The sequence below is a fragment of the Sceloporus undulatus genome, chromosome 5 (assembly GCF_019175285.1).
Source record: "Sceloporus undulatus isolate JIND9_A2432 ecotype Alabama chromosome 5, SceUnd_v1.1, whole genome shotgun sequence".
NCBI classification, from domain to species: domain Eukaryota; kingdom Metazoa; phylum Chordata; class Lepidosauria; order Squamata; family Phrynosomatidae; genus Sceloporus; species Sceloporus undulatus.
In genome coordinates this window covers 29608003-29627561 of record NC_056526.1, presented here as the reverse complement: position 1 = coordinate 29627561, position 19559 = coordinate 29608003, and the positions used below count along the sequence as shown (strand labels likewise).

At 41.3% G+C, this 19559-nt stretch overlaps 1 protein-coding gene across 8 annotated transcripts in view; it reads right to left on the bottom strand.

The window, feature by feature from the left end:
- The window catches only part of RFX4 (regulatory factor X4), a 105331-nt gene that overhangs the window by 42387 nt on the left and 43385 nt on the right, over nt 1-19559 (bottom strand). For 6 of the 8 annotated variants that reach the window (XM_042470784.1, XM_042470787.1, XM_042470785.1 and 3 more), the window contains exons 3-4: nt 15325-15385; nt 9602-9725 (exon numbers count right to left, since the gene is read on the bottom strand). In XM_042470784.1, the coding sequence (XP_042326718.1) occupies nt 9602-9725; nt 15325-15385 (185 nt within the window). Of the gene's footprint in view, nt 1-7404; nt 7519-9601; nt 9726-15324; nt 15386-17713; nt 17971-19559 lie in introns of those variants that run through there. The other 2 variants (XM_042470786.1, XM_042470790.1) reach the window with 2 other exon arrangements.

The following is a 19559-nucleotide window of genomic DNA, read 5'->3' as shown; positions in this document are numbered from 1 at the left end:
TCCTTCTTTGTGAGCAGACTGGGAAAAACATCAAAAAATTATGTAAGATAACTGGATACTCTGAATTGCTGTGGACTGAGATTATTTTTCTACTGGTGGTATACATTCACCTAACTTGGTGTTGTTTTTGTTTGCTATACTGTATGTACTTTTAACATTTTCTGGTTTTCATCTTTCTTTATTACATTTGGTTGCAGGCAGCCTTTAGATGCCTTTGCAGAAAATGGATGGGTTAAAATGTTTAAATAAGTAACTAGAGCATGGAAAAGTTATTTTTGCACTATGACTCCCAGAATCTTCAGGATCATGAGGGTTTCTGGAAACTATAGTCCAAGAGCAATTTTTTCAAGCTCTGTAAATAACATAAATTGTGGAGCGGAGGAAAGGAAGGACACCTCCAGAATTTCTCCCACTCCAAGTTTTGGGGCTTTAGATTGCCATCATCAAAACTGGCAATGTTGTTGAAGGGAAATGAAAAAGCATTAAGCTCTAGAACATTCCCCAGAACTGGAGTAATGACATCATTCACCAAAGCACCAGAATAACCAATGGACTCCCTAGCATATATTTCATTAGCAATATATTTATAATAAATCCACAAACACAAAGCATCAAGAATGAAAACAACAGAAAAAGAAATGATAGGAAGTGGGAAAATGCAAAAGTGCCAAGGATAGATGATTGGCTTTTAAAATAACTTGATATGTTAGAAATGGACACGCTAACAACTCTGTTAAATGATAAGACAATAAACTAAACACAGAGATTATTATGAATGTGTTAGGCCTTGGAAGTTTGGAAGAAGCTTGGAAGAAGGGAGAAGCTTGGAAGAAAGGAGGCTTCTTTGCATCCAGGTGGTCCTTCTGTGTTCTACCACCAAAACAATACAGAGGCTCCTCATCTCTCCGAGGAAACTGAGTTCTGAAACTCTTAACCCTCAGACCTTTATTGGGATCCAACTGGGAATCAATAAGCTAAAAAAACGGAGCAAGATAAGGAAATGTGAATATAAGGGACAGCGGGGAGAGAGAAAACAAAAGAAGGGTCTTTGGTGGGATGGTCAGGAAATTGTATTTCAAAAATGCATGCAGATGCTACTTTCTCCTCAAAGCTCAAAAAAGGGATGGATGCAGGCGAAATCATTGATGGCAATTTTCAGCTTCCTTTTGGCAAGGCATCTGGTGCAGTCATATAACTTAAATTTAACTAGAATTTTAGAATCAACTTAAGTGTGTGCGTGCTAATTCAAAGTCACCTGCTGACATGGCGACTACATGAATTTTATAGGATTTTCTTAGGCAAGGAATCCACAGTACTGATTTTACTAATTCATTCCTCTGAAATAAAGCCTACAGTGCCTGGTATTCATTGGCAATTCCCCATCCAAGTACTAACTAGGGTTGACCCCACTGAGCTTCCAAGATCAGACACGATCTGTCATCTTCAGGGTATTTAGGCCCTGAGCTTGGGTATTACCAGGCAAATATACCCATTGGTTGTATAATGCATGAATAGCAAGCCTATAGAACAATCAGCCCCTTTAGTTTGGACTGCAAAGAAAATCTTAAATAAATGGCAATTTTAGGATCATGTTACATAGGGTATATCCAGACTCTTGTTTTTCCAGTAACTGTAGTAGTCACTCAGGTAGCCAAACAGGAACTGCATCAACTAGTTTCCGGCCAAACACAATTTGAAGGGATCCTAACATGCCTGGATGAATTTTATATGTACAGCCAATGTGCCACCACATGAACCAGACTACTGGCAACACTATGTGCATAAATCAGGTCCACATACACAACACTGTGAAAAAGAGGCAAAATCCAAATGGTGGAAAACATTATTTCAATAAGATGTGTCAAGACTGAAAAAATGGCAAACCAAGAAAATAGAACTATATAAATAAAACAACACACACACACACACACACACACTTTATGAATAGTTTGTTTTTAATTTCATCCGGAAAACTGTTTAGATTGAGACACATGAGGATGCAACATCCTTTGCAGCCATTGGTTTTTATCATTCTTTTCCTGTCACAAATAGCAAACAATAAAGTCCCATGCACTGACTGAGAGTCCAAGGTTCTGTGAAGTACTTTTGGTTCAGAGCTGCTATGCAAAATTAACCAAACCCGACAACATCACACAAAGCTATTTACATATAATTTCCATTTACCCTCCAATTTTAGTACTGTACTCTTGTTTTTCATAGTATAAAACCAATTTCCATTGGCTCACAAAACATCAAAAATAGTCTGTGTGTGTTGTATTGTGTATAGAATGTTGCAGAAGCATGAATTTCATGAGCCATTCTGGTTTAATTTCTGGAGCAAGTCAGGGTGGGTGGAATGAGCAAACAGAAAAGCACTTTTGTGGAGCTGTGAAAGTTCAGCCTAGCTATGTGATAAATGAGCAGACAAGGCAAGCAGCCTCTCTCTCTCTTTCTCTCTCTTTGTATGGATTCGATGAAGCCTACCTAAAGAACACCACATGCTGTTCCAGCTACTGATCTAACATTCCGCAACTTCTCAGCCTTCCAAATTCTCTTTAATTACACATTAATCCCACCCCTCTCTCTTTCTGTTTGTGCAGACAGGAATGGGGGCTTCTGAGGGGTATGGGGGAAATGGCATTTTTTAGGTTTGGGGAGGAGATTGTTGCTGTTCAGAAAGTATGGTTTAGTCCTCCAGATAGGATATTTGCTCAACAAACCTAGAACAAAACGAAACATCCTATTTACTCTCTAACTTCCTTTCATAATTTCACCAAATAAACAAGCAAGAAAGGTTTTTTTAACCCTCCAAACATAGGGCAAATTAAATCAATCAGTTAATTAATATCCTGCCTTTCTCCCAATATGGGATTTAAGGTGGCCACAGCACTGTAAAGAACCCATCATTAAAGGTATTTTGGCCTTACTGAATTAATAGAACTGCTTACAAAAATCCAAATCATAAAATACCTGCTATCAATAATAATAATAATAATAATAATATGAACGACATATGGAATGAATAACCATACAAAACTGAACCCCAAATTCTAGAGAGAGAGAGATAGAAGTTGTGAAAAGAGAAACTGAGAAGAACAAAGCACCAAGAACAGATGCTATTCCAAGTGAACTACTACAATCCACACAAACAAATTCAATTCTAGTGCTAATATGTGTCAGCAAATGTAGAAAAACAAACAATGGCCAACAGATTGGAAGAGATCAATGTATATCCCCATTCACAAAAAAAGGGGACACAAGAAATTGCAGCAACTATAGGACTATAGCATTAATTTCCCATGCAAGAAAAATATGCTCAAAATTCTGCAACATAGGGGTGAAACCACTGGGCAAAATAAAGCAGCTTGAAGCCACTTGGAAGGTGAGGCATTTATATGACACGCACCTCCAAAGCAGCTGGAAACCAGAACAAAGCTGTGCTCTGGGACTAAAAACTGGAGTAAAATGGAGCCAGGATAGTCCAACTGAAGGCGGAAAATGCACATCTTTGCGCCTGCATATAAATGCCCCAAAGCAAGTGTAGGGCTGCAGCAAAAGAAAGCAATGAAAATGTGACAACTCCAATGGATACAATTACAACACACACAAACCAGACAGTCCAACAGGGGGGCATGGAGTGAAGGGGGGTGAAGGAGGCATGTATGTGGGGCCTCCATGATTGTGCTTTACCAATGGATCACTCGCACACTGATGCACTAAGGTACCAATGCCCTCTGCCGGCACAGCATTGCATGTGTGGCCAATCAAAAGGCCATCAATCCAGTGGAATGGCATTTGGGCAGATGTGGGAAGTACCTGGAAATCGTAGGTGTGTGTTTGTGCAACGGTGTGCATGTATGTTGGGGAGGCAACAAAAAAATTACCCAGTAATGTGACTTAATGTTACACCGTGCAGTTGGACCATGTGTATTCAGCCCACCTTGGGAGCGAGTTGTGCGGGCAGTGGTATTTCAACCTGCTTTGGAAAAAGCAGGATTGAGCAGCTTTTTCCTGCTCATCTGCTCCGGTCCATAGACTCCAATAATACATGGAGAGAGAAATAATGCAACTTACAAAGGAATTCTAGGGAAAAAATCAACATGTGCTTCATAGACTATAGCAAAACTTTTGACTACATAGATCATAAAAGCTATGGAACATTCTCAATGGCATCCCACACCAGGGTATCACCCAGTCCAGGGGATGTGCTTTGGGGGACAGGCCTTCATGGCAGAGCCAAAAGGGCACACTCCCAACTCCCTGTCCTGTGTGGCTTTACTCATGAGTAAAGCCACACAGGGCAGGGATGGGGAAGAGCTGGGACCGCTCCCTCCCTATCCCGTGAGGCTTTACTTGGAGGTAAAGCTGTGGGGGCAGGGATGGGGGGGGTGCTGGGACCTTCTCCTCCCTGCTGCATGCCATGGCACGCAGCAAGGAAGTGTATGGGTGGTGCTCATCGGATGTTACCTCCCCTTCTGTGGTGTCACCTGGTGTGGTCCGCCCACCCGCCCCTCACACCCCCTAGTGATTTTACTGAGCACTCTTAAAAACATGGAATGCCTCTACATTTGATAGTCCTGATGAGAAATCTGTCCTTAGGACAAGAAGCTATTTGTTCAAAAAACAGTACAGGCATTTCTACTGCTAAAGTAGGATAATCTTCATGATTAGAAGAGAATATGGAGAAACAGAATGGTTCCCAATCAGCAAAGGAGGTGGCAGGGCTTCATTTTATTATCCTATTTGTTCAGATTGTATGCAGAAAATATCATATGAAGAGCAAGTTTAGACTCAGAAGAAGGAGGAGTGAAGACAGGAGGAAATAACAATCTAAGATATGCGGATGACACCATACTAGTAGCAGTTTTCAAGCTCATCTGGAAGTTATGACATGACTCAAAATATGTTGGATTTCATTCACTGACAAACAAATATGTTTTTTCATGGGTTTTGTAGATTATTTTTATATTATACGGAAAAAACCCAAGTTGGAATATGAAAGCAAACAGAAATTATTATTTATCCTGCTCTTGCAACATGTCTTCTTGAGCACAATTCTCGTGCAGACGTGTGTGTGTGTGTGTGTGTGTGTGTAACTGCAGTTTATGACATGTCTTCAAGGGCAGCTCCTATAGAGCGCACTGCAGTAATCTAATCTTTCAGGCCTGGCCTGAAGACAAAGAGCCCTCCTCCAACCACCATCTTGAGGGGGAGAGAGGCCAGGCCTGGAAGACAAAGAGCCCTCCTCCAACCACCATTAATAGGGGGAGCAGAGAGCCAGGCTGGAAGACAAAGAGCCCTCCTCCAACCACCATCTTGAGGGGGGGAGAGGCCGGCCTGAAGACAAAGAGCCTCCTCCAACCACCATCTTCAGGGGGAGAGAGGCCTGGCCTGAAGACAAGAAAGCCCCTCCTCCAAACCACCATCTTGAGGGGGAGAGAGGCCTGGCCTGAAGACAAAGAGCCCTCTCCAACCACCATCTTCAGGGGGAGAGAGGCCTGGCCTGAAGACAAAGAGCCCTCCTCCAACCACCATCTTGAGGGGGAGGAGGCCAGGCCTGGAAGACAAAGGCCCTCCTCCCAACCACCATCTTGAGGGGGAGAGAGAGGCCATGGCCTGAAGACAAAGAGCCCTCCTCCAACCACCATCTGAGGGGGAGAGAGGCCAGGCCTGGGAAGACAAGAGCCCTCCTCCAACCACCATCTTGAGGGGAGAGAGGCCAGGCCTGAAGACAAGAGCCCTCCTCCAACACCATCTTGAGGGGGGAGGAGCCTGGCCGAAGACAAAGAGCCTCCTCCAACCACCATCTAGTGGGAGAGAGGCCTGGCCTGAAGAAAAGAGCCCTCCCTCCAACCACCATCTTAGGGGGAGAGAGGCGGCCTGAAGACAAAGAGCCCTCCTCCAAACCACCATCTTCAGGGGGAGAGGCCTGGCCTGAAGACAAAAGAGCCCTCCTCCAACACCATCTTGAGGGGGAGAGGCCAGGCCTGAAGCAAAGAGCCCTCCTCCAACCACCATCTTGAGGGGAGAGAGGCCGGCCTGAAGACAAAGAGCCTCCTCAACCCACCATCTTGAGGGGGAGAGAGGCCTGGCTCGTGAAGACAAAGAGCCCTCCTCCAACTACCATCTTGAGGGGGGAGAGAGGCCTGGCCTGAAGACAAAGAGCCCTCCTCCAACACATCTTGAGGGGGAGAGAGGCCTGGCCTGAAGAACAAAAGAGCCCTCCTCCAACCACCATCTTGAGGGGAGAGAGGCCTAGGCCTGAAGACAAAGAGCCCTCCTCCAACCACCATCTTGAGGGGGGAGAGGCCTGCCTGAAGACAAAGAGCCCTCCTCCAACCACCATCTTGGGGGAGAGAGGCCAGGCCTGAAGACAAAGAGCCCTCCTCCAACCACCATCTTGAGGGGAGAAGAGGCCTGGCCTGAAGACAAAGACCCTCCTCCAACTACCATCTTGAGGGGGAGAGAGGCTGGCCTGAAGACAAAGAGCCCTCCTCCAACCACCATCTTGAGGGGGAGAGAGGCCAGGCCTGGAAGACAAAGAGCCCTCCTCCAACCACCATCTTGAGGGGGAGAGAGGCCAGGCCTGGAAGACAAGAGCCCTCCTCCAACTACCATCTTTGAGGGTGGAGAGAGGCCAGGCCTGAAGACAAAGAGCCCTCCTCCAACCACCATCTTGAGGGGGAGAGAGGCCTGGCCTGAAGACAAAGACCCTCCTCCCACACTACCATCTTGAGGGGAGAGAGGCCAGGCCTGGAAGAAGAAAAGAGCCCTCCTCCACCACACCATCTTGAGGGGGAGAGGCCAAGGCAGACAAAGAGCCCTCCTCCAACCACCATCTTGAGGGGGAGAGAGGCCTTGCAATTTTTTGTATTGTATTGCAATTTTACTGTACACCGCTATGATCATTGCGGAATAGCGGTCTATAAATAAAAATTATTATTATTATTATTATTAATCAGGAAGCTACCATGGCATGGACTACTGTGGTTAAGTTATCCCTGTGCAGGAAAGGCCATAGCTGGTAGGCCAGCCAAAACAGGTCCCAGGCACTCCAAGCCGCAGAGCCCACTGGGGTCTCTAGTGACAAAGATGAATCAAAGAGTACTTCCAAGCTATGCACCTACTCTTTCAAGAAGAGTCCAAATCCCATTCTCAGACCCAATAAACCTTAATCCCCAAAAGTAATCTCCCCATGCCCTGACAGCATAGACATACTCCAGCCAGCTATACAGTGGCATCAGATGCGAGTGCCTGGAGAGGGTGGCAAACTGCCACTTCCTTTTTCCTACTGCCTCACTTGCCTACCCCCAGCCGCTTGCCTGCCTCTCAGCCAGACTGATGCTGGGGGCAGTGCTGCTGCCTTTGAATTGCCATTCAGGGTCTGAATGGAAGGCACAGCACCTGCTGCAGGGTGTTGTTGTGGCCTCTGGCAGCCATGCCGGACCCAAAACAGAAGGTACCATAGCCCCTAGCAGAAACTGCCGCTGGGTGGTGGTGGTACAGTCTCTGTTCAGCCCATTCAGGATCTGGCACAGGTGCTGGCTGAGTGAGAAAGGAAGGGAACACCCTTTTCCAAATGCCAACAGCCACGCCAGTCCATCTGGTGTATCGTCCCACTGGGCATATGCCCCCCGGGTGTCACCTGATGTGGTCTGTATCCCTGCACCTCCCTAGGACAACCCTGTGGCTATAGATCAGGGGTAGGCAACCTTTTTGAGCCAGGGGCCGGGTTGCTGTCCCTCAGACAACTGGGGGGCTGAAGCCAAAAAATAAATAATTCTGCCATGTAGGAATAGAAAGAATGATTGTGTGATTTAATTTTTTGAAAAAAATTAAATATATAAATAAACCAGGACAAATGCAGGACAAAATTTTCAAATGGAAGACACTTTTTTTTAAAAAAAATTGAGGACACGCGAAAAAATTTGCTGATTTTTTAACAAATGTTAATATAAATGCATGTTTCTGAGGCTTCTATAGACAATTGCCTCCCAAAGGTCCCGGCGGCAATCGGTGGCAGGACCAGGCTGGGGCCGGTCCCAAGGCCTCGCCGGGCCGCATCCGGCCCGCGGGCCGCAGGTTGCCTACCCCTGCTATAGATCTCTGACTATATTTTATCTTATCCAGCAGAAATTGCTCTTTCAGGTATACTGATTGCTGAAATGTGTATTCAAGAAAGGGCTTTCTAAATCATCAAATTGTTGAGATGTAATACTGCCAATGCATCCTTAACACATATATTTTGGCGATGTCCTTTTTGTGGGGGGAAGTAATCACACAAGTAAATCTGATTTTGGAAATTTTCTTGATATTCAGGGATGTGCATGTTCTTTTGAATTAGTTACCTGTTTCTTGGAAATTAACAAATGGCCAATGGAAGTGGATTTTTCATGCCCTTTTGACTGCTAAAAGAGTGATACAGTACTTTGTTATTGGACAGATAATTTGGCCAAGGGACATAAGATCTAATAGTGCTTGCAACATTTGAAGCAATGATGAATAGATAAAATTTACAAATTGACTTTTATATCTGAATGTTTGGTCAGCTTTTATAGAATTTACAACTAATGTGGTTATTCTTCCTCCTTTTTGTTTTTATTTTCCTGCTTTTGTTACACTGGAACATTATTGTCCGTAAAAAAAATTGTTATTGCTTTTGTTAAGAGGGGTAGACTTATGCAGTGACTAGGATTTTTTAAAGGACTGTGGATAAAGGAGAAACGTGTATCTATTATGACTAGTTTTGAAATATTTGTAGCTATTGTTGGTCTTTGTGTTTTATATACTAAATTAAAAGTGCTGAAGACTCTAATACTGTACTGACTGACTATTAAATATTTGATATTTGTTGTCTGATAATTAATATCTGATGCATGGTCTTGGATGATGATACCTAGTATATAATTGTAGATGCACCAGTATTTAATATTTGATAATTTTATAGTTGATATTCAACATAATCTTGGGGAAAGGACCAGAAATAGAAAAAATTCCAAAAATGCTATACAAGGCAAATTTAACTAGAATATAGGAATAATACAATTAATCTCTATAGTATTATATCAATGCCACTGTTAATTAACATCATCACCAACTGTTTGACAAATCCATTCAGGTAGTGTTTGACTTAAGTCTCATGTTCTCAAAATACTTCCTGACATTGATGCCAATAATCACCCAATTAATTCAAGACATTGCCTTCCAAATACAAACTTCAAAAGAAGTCTCCTTCCTGAGTAGAGTGTTCTGTTTTCCTAACAGTTTCCTACATCTTTGGATGTCAGCCACTATGCTCAGAACTTGGAAATATCACATTTTGGATTACGATTTCCAAAATCCCCCAGCCACATAGCTGGGGGATTCTGGAAGCTGAGCTGTTTGACTATGTCTAGCAAAGGCTTCCTTCCACTGGGCACCCTCCAATCAGCTCTAATTACGGGGGAATTCAACCCCTTTAATAAATATATCTGAAGGTTAGTGGATTGGGAGAAGGTTAGTGCTGGGATTGTATATTTCATAGCATTGCCTTTCAAATCTTAAATACTTCACTTGAGTGAAATTTTGTAGCAAGACATAGTACTGATATTTACGTACTCACCTTTCCAAAGCTAGCGGCATTGACAGGCTGAGTGTCATTTTTCTCACAGAAGTCCAAGTAGTGCATGTAGAGGGCACTTCGAGGAATGCAAACGCCTTCTGCAATCTCGTAGTTCTCCTCCAGCCTTCAAAACAATGATCAGACAAGGGAAACTACAAATGTTTGCAGCCCTGTGTTACAACATCTGTATCTGCAAATGGCCACTATGTTAGCATCTTCTTTATTTTATTCTCAATAATAAGCTAAACAATACAACCACACACAGCTAAATCCATTTGGTAACCTGAACTGAAGCAGACTCATTGGATCAGTGATCTTTTAAATGCTAACAAAACACATTGATATAGTGAGTTTATTCCAGCTGGGACAAACAATTATATTTTGCTAACATACACTCACAGTATTACTTCCTATTCTGTATTGAAATCTGAATCTATACAGATGAAAAGCAACCAACTCTGTGATATGACAAGATACACAACATCATGGAGTAAGACTTCTTGTAGATGATCTTACTTCATAGTTTTCTATGAGTTTTTCGGTCTATGTACCCGAAAAACCCACAAAAAACTATGGATGCCAGTTGTGAATGTCTTCCACTTCATATCTTACATCACTTGAAGACTGACAGCACATCCTATACTAGCTTTGGAAATCATATGTCCTACCAGATGTTCTTGGACTACAAATCCCAGCAAACTTAGTCAGCAGTGGTGTTGGATGCTGGGAACTGCCATCAGAGAACATTTGGAGAGCCACAGCATTCCCACCCCTGTCCTCTGTTCAGGAGATGGGAGTGCAGTGAGGTTTATTCCCAAAAGCTGGTATAGAACTGCACTTCAATAAAATATCAGCACATATTTGAAGGCAGCCATACATTAAAACATTATTTGGAAACATGTTATTATTTCCAGTGCATTATACAAGAACTGAAAGAAATAAAATGTAAGCCAAACAAGCATTATTCTGCTATACTCCATACATATCTGTGAAAAGTATATACCAGAAAGGCCTGCTTGTATTTGAAAGATGCCACAAGATTTAGTCTTTTGCAGGAAAACAAATTAACACCTTCACACCATCTAGAATTTCTTTTATATCTTACAGTTTTGTTTTTGGGGATATGTATATACATATTGCATGCGCATATCATAAGGATATAATTTTAAAGCCCCCAGCTATGAATGACAGTAAAAATGTCCTATTCTTTTAGGACATGACAAATCTGCTGCTGGACATGGATGCTGTACTCTACCTAATGGCAGGGTTGGGCCTGCTTTTTGAACATCATTTGTTTCAAGCAATCCCACCCCTATCCTGCTATTATCCTTGTGCAATGTTCTCAGTTTAGCACTGGCTTTCCTGTTTGTAATGGCACTTGTGCCTGCAGTGAAAAATGTGGACTTCACTGAGGTGTGGAAGCTGTAGGTAGACAGAAATCACATGTAGCACCTAGTGACATATGCATCATCCTAGCTGGAACAGGGTACACATTTATTACCACATGAAAACAGCCCTTGCATATCATTTCCTACTCTTTCTAACCCCAACTAATTTTTTTTGCAGTTCCTTTTTGCAATCTCGAAAGGCCGGATCAGGCCCATGGCATAAGGTTGCCCTGATCTGGTGCAAAAAGGGGCGGCTGCAGGGCAACCCTTCAGGGTGGTCTGTAGAGCCCCTATAATAGTGACTAACTAGATTTAGTTAGGGCTATAATTGCAAATAATCAGTTTGTAAAAGTAACTTTTCAAATTCTGATTTAAACATATTTTAAATCCCAACAGTATCTGTGATTTTACTCAAATAATTCTGGACAATATTTCTGAATTGCAGCCTGAAACATGCCCATAGATAAACCCATTCCTATAATTAATATTAGTGCAGCAAATCTGACTTTGAAAATAAATATATCTCTTTAAATACTATCCAGTAAGCCATTTGGAAAAAAAAAATTCCCCCTTCTTACCTTGTTCTGGGATTCTTTTCCCTCCTTACCATTAAAATTATGATGGCAATTTGTTGCTTCAAACTAATTTAATAAGATATTTGATGGGATGAATAGAATCTGTTTGTAAGGGCAAGATCTATTCTTCTTTTCTTTCTAGCGGAATATCATCACTGCATCCTTCCCTAAATTTGTGGACCTCAACAAAACCTCTTTTCAAAGCCCAGACTTCACTCATATGCTACAGCTGCTAATTGGCATGTCAGGTTCTCTGACCAAGGCAGGATAGAAAGAAAGGCTGTTAATTATTTCTCTTCATCATATCTGATGAATTTTCCCTTCTTTTTCTCCTCTCTTTCATAGACAGTCATTAGTCTGACACCAAACAATGTTCCATTATACCTGAACTTTTCTTTAATGATCAGAAACCTAACATCTTTTTCTCCTTTTTTATAAAAAAGAGATAACTTGGTCATATTTTGAATTCAGCTCCAACCTTTTGTGGATAATGAACTCAAACTATTGCCACTATCAGAAGCAGAAATATGTCCTTTTTAAAAAAGCAGTATCAACACTCAGCATGATATTTGAGGATACTTACAGAATGGCAAATAATATTATAAAAGTGAAGAATGTTTTAAAAGAATTCAATTATTGTAGTCCCTTTTCTATTCATATATATCCACTTGGATCAGGATTGCAGATCCTGTGAACCCAACCAAGCCAAACACAGTACTCTAGCCAACAGGGCCCCAGCCTAAGGAATTTTGCCCTAATATATGACTGGCAAGCAGTTATGTTTGATCTGGTGGGTTATAATCTATGCATGCCTCATCTAGTTCAAAAAAGTACATATATGTACTTGAGCATGCATTTGGCTGGTACATATACAGTCCATTGTAGTTCAGCTTCCACCAATGCCTTATGGAATTACAGGTGTGTACGATAATGCTCTGTTACAGTGTCATCATATACAGTGGCACTGGGATTTCTGCAGTCCTCCATATGTTGTTGGGCTCTAACTAGCAACTTGTTTTGGGCTCCCTTACATTTTGTGAACTTTCTGATCCAATGCAGTGGCAGCTGGTGGCTTCCATCTCAGTGGGCGATGAATCCATTCCAGGTTTTAGTCCAGTATTTAAAGGAATCATCCAAGGTACTGAAACTATTTGGGGAAGATGGCTCAATACCTTGGATAGCTCCATAATTCAACCTAGAGCAGATTCACTGCCCCCCTGAGATGGTAACCACCAGCTCCCAATGATCCTATGAATACCCCAGCTGTGGATAAATCAGTAAGGACAAATCAGTGGGAGTAAACAACCACCCTCTCCAAGGAAGGAAATCCCAACATCTGTCTTGATGTCAGATTTCCACATAGCTTTGATTAGTAAATTAAAGAAACTTATAAAACACACATTAAATACAGGGAAAAAATGGATATGAAAGACTATACTCAGTATCAGTAGTGAAGAGTCATACAGCCCACCAGATGTTGCTGGACTACAAATTCCAGTATTCTTCACCAATGGCATTGCTAGCTAGAGCTGTATGTAGTTACAATAAACAACATCAGGAGGTCTGCACCATTCTCACCCCTATTGTATATGACCACACTCTAGCAGAGGTCCATTGTTTCTCCATGTAGTCTGAGCAATTCTGAGAGCTATAGTCCAAATCAAACTGCTAGTCTCAACCACAGTAGATCTATCCCACCAAATACTGATGATAAATCAATATTTACATAAAACCTATCAATTTAATGGGTCTGTGCACTTGTCTAGAATCTTTGCCATGAAGGAAAACGGAGTACATCAAATAACTATTTTCAAGAGTTTTCTGAGACTGAGCCATTTAAACAAATATGAGTTTCAAAAAACTATGCTGTTTTTCAAGTTATGCTTTAATATTTCATATTATTTAATTATTTTATTGTTTTTTAAAAGTTTTTCATTAATGTTTTAGTTTTATCCTTGAATCCCATACAGATAAATAAAAATAAATAAATATTTATTTTATCTAGAACTCTCTGACAGAGAAAGCTAAATGTCTCACAAAACTACACACCCCAGAATTCCATTACATTGTGACATGGCAGTTAATGCAGTGTCAAATTGCACAATTTCTGCAGTGCAGATTTGACCCAGAGATCTCTGAGTTTCAATGTCATTGGTTCTTGCACAGGCTTAACTGGATGGCACGTTTTTTAATTGCCTATTGCTTTCCCTCCTTACTATAATCTAGCATGATCTTGAATGGGAAGTATGATCTTTTGCAGAAAAGCCAAAAGCAAGCTTGTGTGGGATAGATGTGTAGTTTTTTTGGTAAGAGGTAAATCCCAAGAAGCCCAGACAACATTTAGGTGAGTAGACTCGATGATATAATATGGCTTTTTGCCTTCAGACATCTGGGATGCAATGGTAAATAATGGCTGCACTCCAGCAAAGTGGGTTATTTTGTGGGTTTAAGGATTTACTAACCTCTGTGATTAAAGATGCTGGAAATGTGTTTGAAAAGATGCTGCTGCCAGTATTTGCTTGTTTTCATTTGGGAGCAGAGCAATGTGATCCAATTAGTGGTGAATTCTTGGCTAACAAGGTATCTGCAGAGTCTCTCAAATTGTGGAAAAGTCTGAGCAGGCCGACTTCTCCTGACTGGGAGCAGAATAATTTAATGGGAACATGATTTCAGTGGGCAAAATAAAATAGAATTGATAAATTCAAATTGTTTTAAACTTTTGTGAAACACTATCAGTCACTTGCACTGGTTGGGACTGCGGCACTGAAGATCATGTGAAACTGATCAAATATTAAAATTTTAACCACAGCATCTGCTCTGATGAGGTTATGTGATATACCAGAGATATAACTGAGTATTTATATTTCTGTGTGCATATAAATGAATTTGTGTGTGAATAAATTTTAAAAAATTGTCTACATGATTTGTTCTGGTTTTGCTAGACATAGGAGCTATATTCACTCCAAACCAGGGCTAGGAAAGTTACCTTTTGAAAGTAATATATCCCCAGCCTTCATGACACTGAAAAGTAAGCCATTGTCATTGCTCATGGCATTTCTCAGAAAGTAGCTTGGTACATTGAATGTCACGTTGTGAAAGCTATTACTTTCTGTTGATTTCTTTGGAGAGAAGCAGCTTTAGGACTGATAAGAGAAGAGCATACAACTTGAAGTGTTCCTCTTTAAATGTTACCTAAAAGCCCTTTAAATGTAGCTTTTGGAAGTAATAGCAATTACACATTACACAAATCAATTAACTCTGTTCTTACTTGTTATACTACTTTTGTGAACAGATGATGATGATGATGATGATGATATATTATTATATTACAAATAACTATGTTGCTTGTCATTCATTAATTCCAAGCTTTGCCCCAAACCAGTTGTCTAGCTTCTGAAATTTCAGCAGCCATTGTTTTCAAGTGTACCTTCATAATCATAAGGACAAGAAACCTCCTTTTGAAAAGAGATCTGACATTCTCAGAAACTGAATACTACACTTGCTACCATATTCTGAGCCTTTTCTATGTTCTTTATGTATAATTAACACATAGTTCTAATCAAAATTTGGAAAAGTTACATTTTGGACTACAACCCCTAGAATCCCTCAGTCAGTGTGGTTGGCTTCCAAACATGATGATAGGATATTAATACACTTTGGTGATCTAGACTACTGCATGCATTTCAAGTATTTGCTAGAAGATTATTAGACTGCTGTCTTCATTCTCTCTGTCTCTCTTTTTGTGAAAAATGAATCTTACCATTGTAGAGTAGCTGGTGTAGAATGTGGTTTGGATGCCCTGTTATTCTCTTTCTCCTCATCTGTTAAGAGAAAACAGCATAAGAAAAAAAATACTTTCAGCACAATTGGTAAAAGACTTTTAAAGGGCATGAAGGAATGGCACTGTTAGGGATAGTCTCAAATTTCCCAACAGAGGTGGTACTATGCACCCTTATGGACACATGTCTACAGCAGCATTTTCATATGCTAATATATTATCTACACTGTACATGTAGGAATAGATGGGGCATCCTGAGAGGTAGATTTTGGGAGCAGGGCCTTATGGGTCCAGGCCCAGCAATGTCCTGCTTTCTCACGATAAACTCTAGAATATGCAAAGGATCCAAAGAGACAGTGTGAATCAGCATGATGGCCATTTAACAGCAAACCATAAGATGTTATTACATGGAAATTCCCATTACTAGTGTTATGCTGATTTTGCTGACAGGGATGGAAAGCTTGCAGAATTTACTTTTTTGGGCAACAACTCCAAAACCTTTTGCAGCACAAGGTGGCTGAGGGATTCTGGAAGTGATAGTCCTCAACATAGTTTCTTTAAGTTCTGCTAGGGCTAATGAAAGTATTAGTCCACCAACATCTTGAGTGTGTGTTACAAAGTGCTCATACTTGCCACAGGCAGAGTAATCTCATTAAAAAATAGCACTTCTTGTGTTTTCCTGTAGAAGTCTGACAAAAATGGACAGACATTGTGCATCAACACTATTTACATGGAGACATGAGACATAAACATCATACTAAGGAGGATATAAAAAAGCCCAAGTGATGAGTGACCAAACCAGTAACAGGTTAGGAAACCAAGCCCTGTGAGGAATGCTTCAGGGATCTGGGTATGTTTAGCCTGCAGAAAGAGAAGACTAAAAGTGACATGATAGTCTTCTTCAAATATCTGAAGGACTGCCATATGAAATTTGAAACTATCTTGTTTTCTGATGCTCCGCAAGGTATGACCTGAACCAGGGGATTCAAATGATGAGAAAAGACATTCTAACCAAGCACTAGGTAGAACTTCCTTAAAGTAGGAGCTGCTGAAGCATAGAATGGACTACCCTGAATGGTGGTGGATTCTCCTTTGAAATAGCTGGATAGGCACCTGTCAGCGACAATTTAAGCTCAAGGTAGGTAACTGCTAGCAGTCCCTGTTGTTTTAATCTTAGTTTACAAAATAACTCTGAATTCTGAGCTTGCCTATTAAAAAGACAATCTATAATGTTTGCCATCAGTCAGCACCTCCAGATCTCCTAAATCTTTCATCACTGACTTTTCCTGAGACTAAATTTATCCTATTACACCAAAACTTACAGGATCACATGCTGTTAAACAGACCTCTGCCTAACACATTTCACAGAGAGGGTGAGAACATGGAGGAAAAGAGTTCCCTTCCACCTCTGGCCATTTCCTTCATCAGAGAAAAGCCAGCTAAATAAGAGGCCACCACATCTCCCTATTTATTTTGGCAGATGATCCTTACATTTAGCCAAGCTAAAGTGCCCAACCAGTCTGACCCAGTGTTAGAACATTAAGCGAATTATAGGACAGGGAAGAATCATTCCTTCCTTATAGGCCATTTCATCTAAGCCCCAATTTGATAACAATATTTGATTCTTATAAGAGAGACAGGGGAATGGTGAGGACACTGAAGGGATCTTCCTGCTTGGCAGCAAGGGGAGTGGAGGTTCCCTCTGATAAGCCAGAGGTTGAAGCTCTGCCAGAGTATCTGGGAAGCGCCACAAAAATTCAAGGACCAGGTTCACCTGGATAACCCTCAGGGTGAGGTAGCTGGATTTTTCCAGCTGGGCTGATTATAGGGCAGTGCAGGAACTGCAGGGCATTCTGGAATTATAGATCTGTAAATAGGAGGAAGGCAGGAATGCTGTGGGTCTTAGTTTCAATTCTTAGCATTCTCAGTTAAAAGTATCAATAATGAAGTGTTGGGAAAGCATGTTGCCTGAAAGCCTAGAATGTCATTGGCATTCAATGGAGAGGACATTGGACTAGATTAAGGATGGGGACTCTATGTCCTCTATAGCTATAGCTCCCATGGCCAAAGATAATGGATTTTGGGGTATAGTCCAAAGTGTTTGGAGGGCCAAAGGTTACCCATTCCTGAGCTTGGTAGATTACTAGTCTGATGTGATATAAGGGAGCTTTTAAGGGTTGCACAATTTGTCAGAATCTTAAAGGTAAGTTGAGCCCTCCCTAAGAGTGACATGCCCAACAACTGATGCTGATTTAACTGTTCTCCTGAGGCCTACCAAGACAGAGAATGTAGCAGATGAAATCACTGACCCCCCCCCCTTTCCTTGTCATATTGTGAGACAAAAAGTATACAGCTAAAATGTTAGTGTTACCTGGTTCTGATTTATGAACCTGATCCCCTTCCCTCATTGATGGTTTTTCTTTTCCATTCACAGCCATTGAGGAGACAAGGGCAGATTCAATTGTCTGAGGCTTTGTCATTAGTGTATATCAAACAGTCACTACCTGGATAAAAAACTGCACAGCAATGAGCACCTTCAACTTGGGTCAGCAAGCTGAGGTTACTGAGAGATAATGATATCACAAAGGAAAGCTTGCTGACATCAGTTTAACAAACATGAGGTCAAGTGTGTCAGACTACTTCACAGAGGTCTTCTCATCACCTAGGCTTGACTGTTGGCTGTATTCAGTGCCACAGACAACATCTGTGACTTGATAGCAGGCAAACAAAAAAGAGGAATTGATCATAAGGGAGCTTTCCAACACGTTTCTGATGAACTGTTGTTCAAATGAGCCACCCAGCCTTGTTCATCTGATTGTACTAGAACTGCTAAAACACGATCACCATAAAACAACATGAAGAGAGATCATCTTAGGGCATGCCTACATGAGCCAATTAAACCAATTTCCCCATGCTCTCACTGCAACCTATCTAGACTATGCAGAGCCAAAATCCCAGTTTGAGCGCAGACTGTCTTCATGAAGGAAGGCCAGTTCCACACCTAATCTGCCTTAGTACTGCCTTAGTTGGTTTAGTAAAAGTCACCCTTTGCTCTGGATTTTGCAGGAAAATCTGAAGCACTCCATAGCAACATGGGGCAACTGTCTACACACACGTCCCACTGTGCCCTCAAGCTGCTAGCATGAGTTGTTCCCTCTGGGGTCACAAAGTACACAGCCATATGATCAATGCTGGGCACATCATTTTCAGTGATTGGTACTCAGTGAGGCATACTCATCTCTGATCCTGGAGGCTGTGTGTGCTGTAGCCATCATGACTAATGGCTGCTGATATCTTCATTCTCCAGGAATGTGTCCAATCCTCTTTTAAAGTCACCAAAGCCCATTGACACTTTACAGCACATTCCACAAATTAATTGTGCACCTTTTATGGTAGATTTTTCCATCCACCCCTTTCTCTTCTATCACTGAAGAGCATTCATTAGTTCCCACAGTTCCAAAATGTCCATCAAGGTCCTGATGAACATGCTTTAGCTGAAGAATATCTTGCTGATTTTTACATTCTACCTTTTAGCCCATGAGGTAGTACCTAACTAAAATTAAACAATATGACCATATAATGGCATAACAAAGTATCTAAAATGTGAATAAGCAGAAGTCTCCTTTGCTTCAGTCCCACATGCATAAAATTTAGCTAAAGAGGAATATTTTAATTGATCATGCATAATCCTAAACTGCAGTTTCAGTGAGTGAGTTGCTACCTACACTCACTGAGCTTTCATACATTTAGAATAATATCTGACAGGGGCTTGCGTCTTACAAGAACCATGTTTCTTACACAGAGTTAGGGGATGTGTGGCTTTCCAGATTTTAAATCTGGATTTAATGCACTAAGTAGCAAGTAGCAAGTACATTTCTATATCACTTATCAGTGCACTTAAGCACAGCATGTAAGCTAACTGCCCCCAACAAGCTGGATACTCATTTTAGTGACTTCAAAAGGATGCAAGCCTGAGTTGAGCCTGAGCCCTTGCCTGGTATTGAACTCACAACCTTATGGTTATTCACTAATTCATTAATGGTTATTTCGCTATTCCTCAATATAACCAACTTTCAAAACACAGATTCATATTACTTTTGTTCTATAATGTACACAGAGAGGTAGTGTCAAGGGCATTTTGAATTTTGGATCCAAGGGCTACGTTCAGAAGGCAGTCTATCAGAGAGACTAGGTAGCATTCAAAAGATGAAACATGG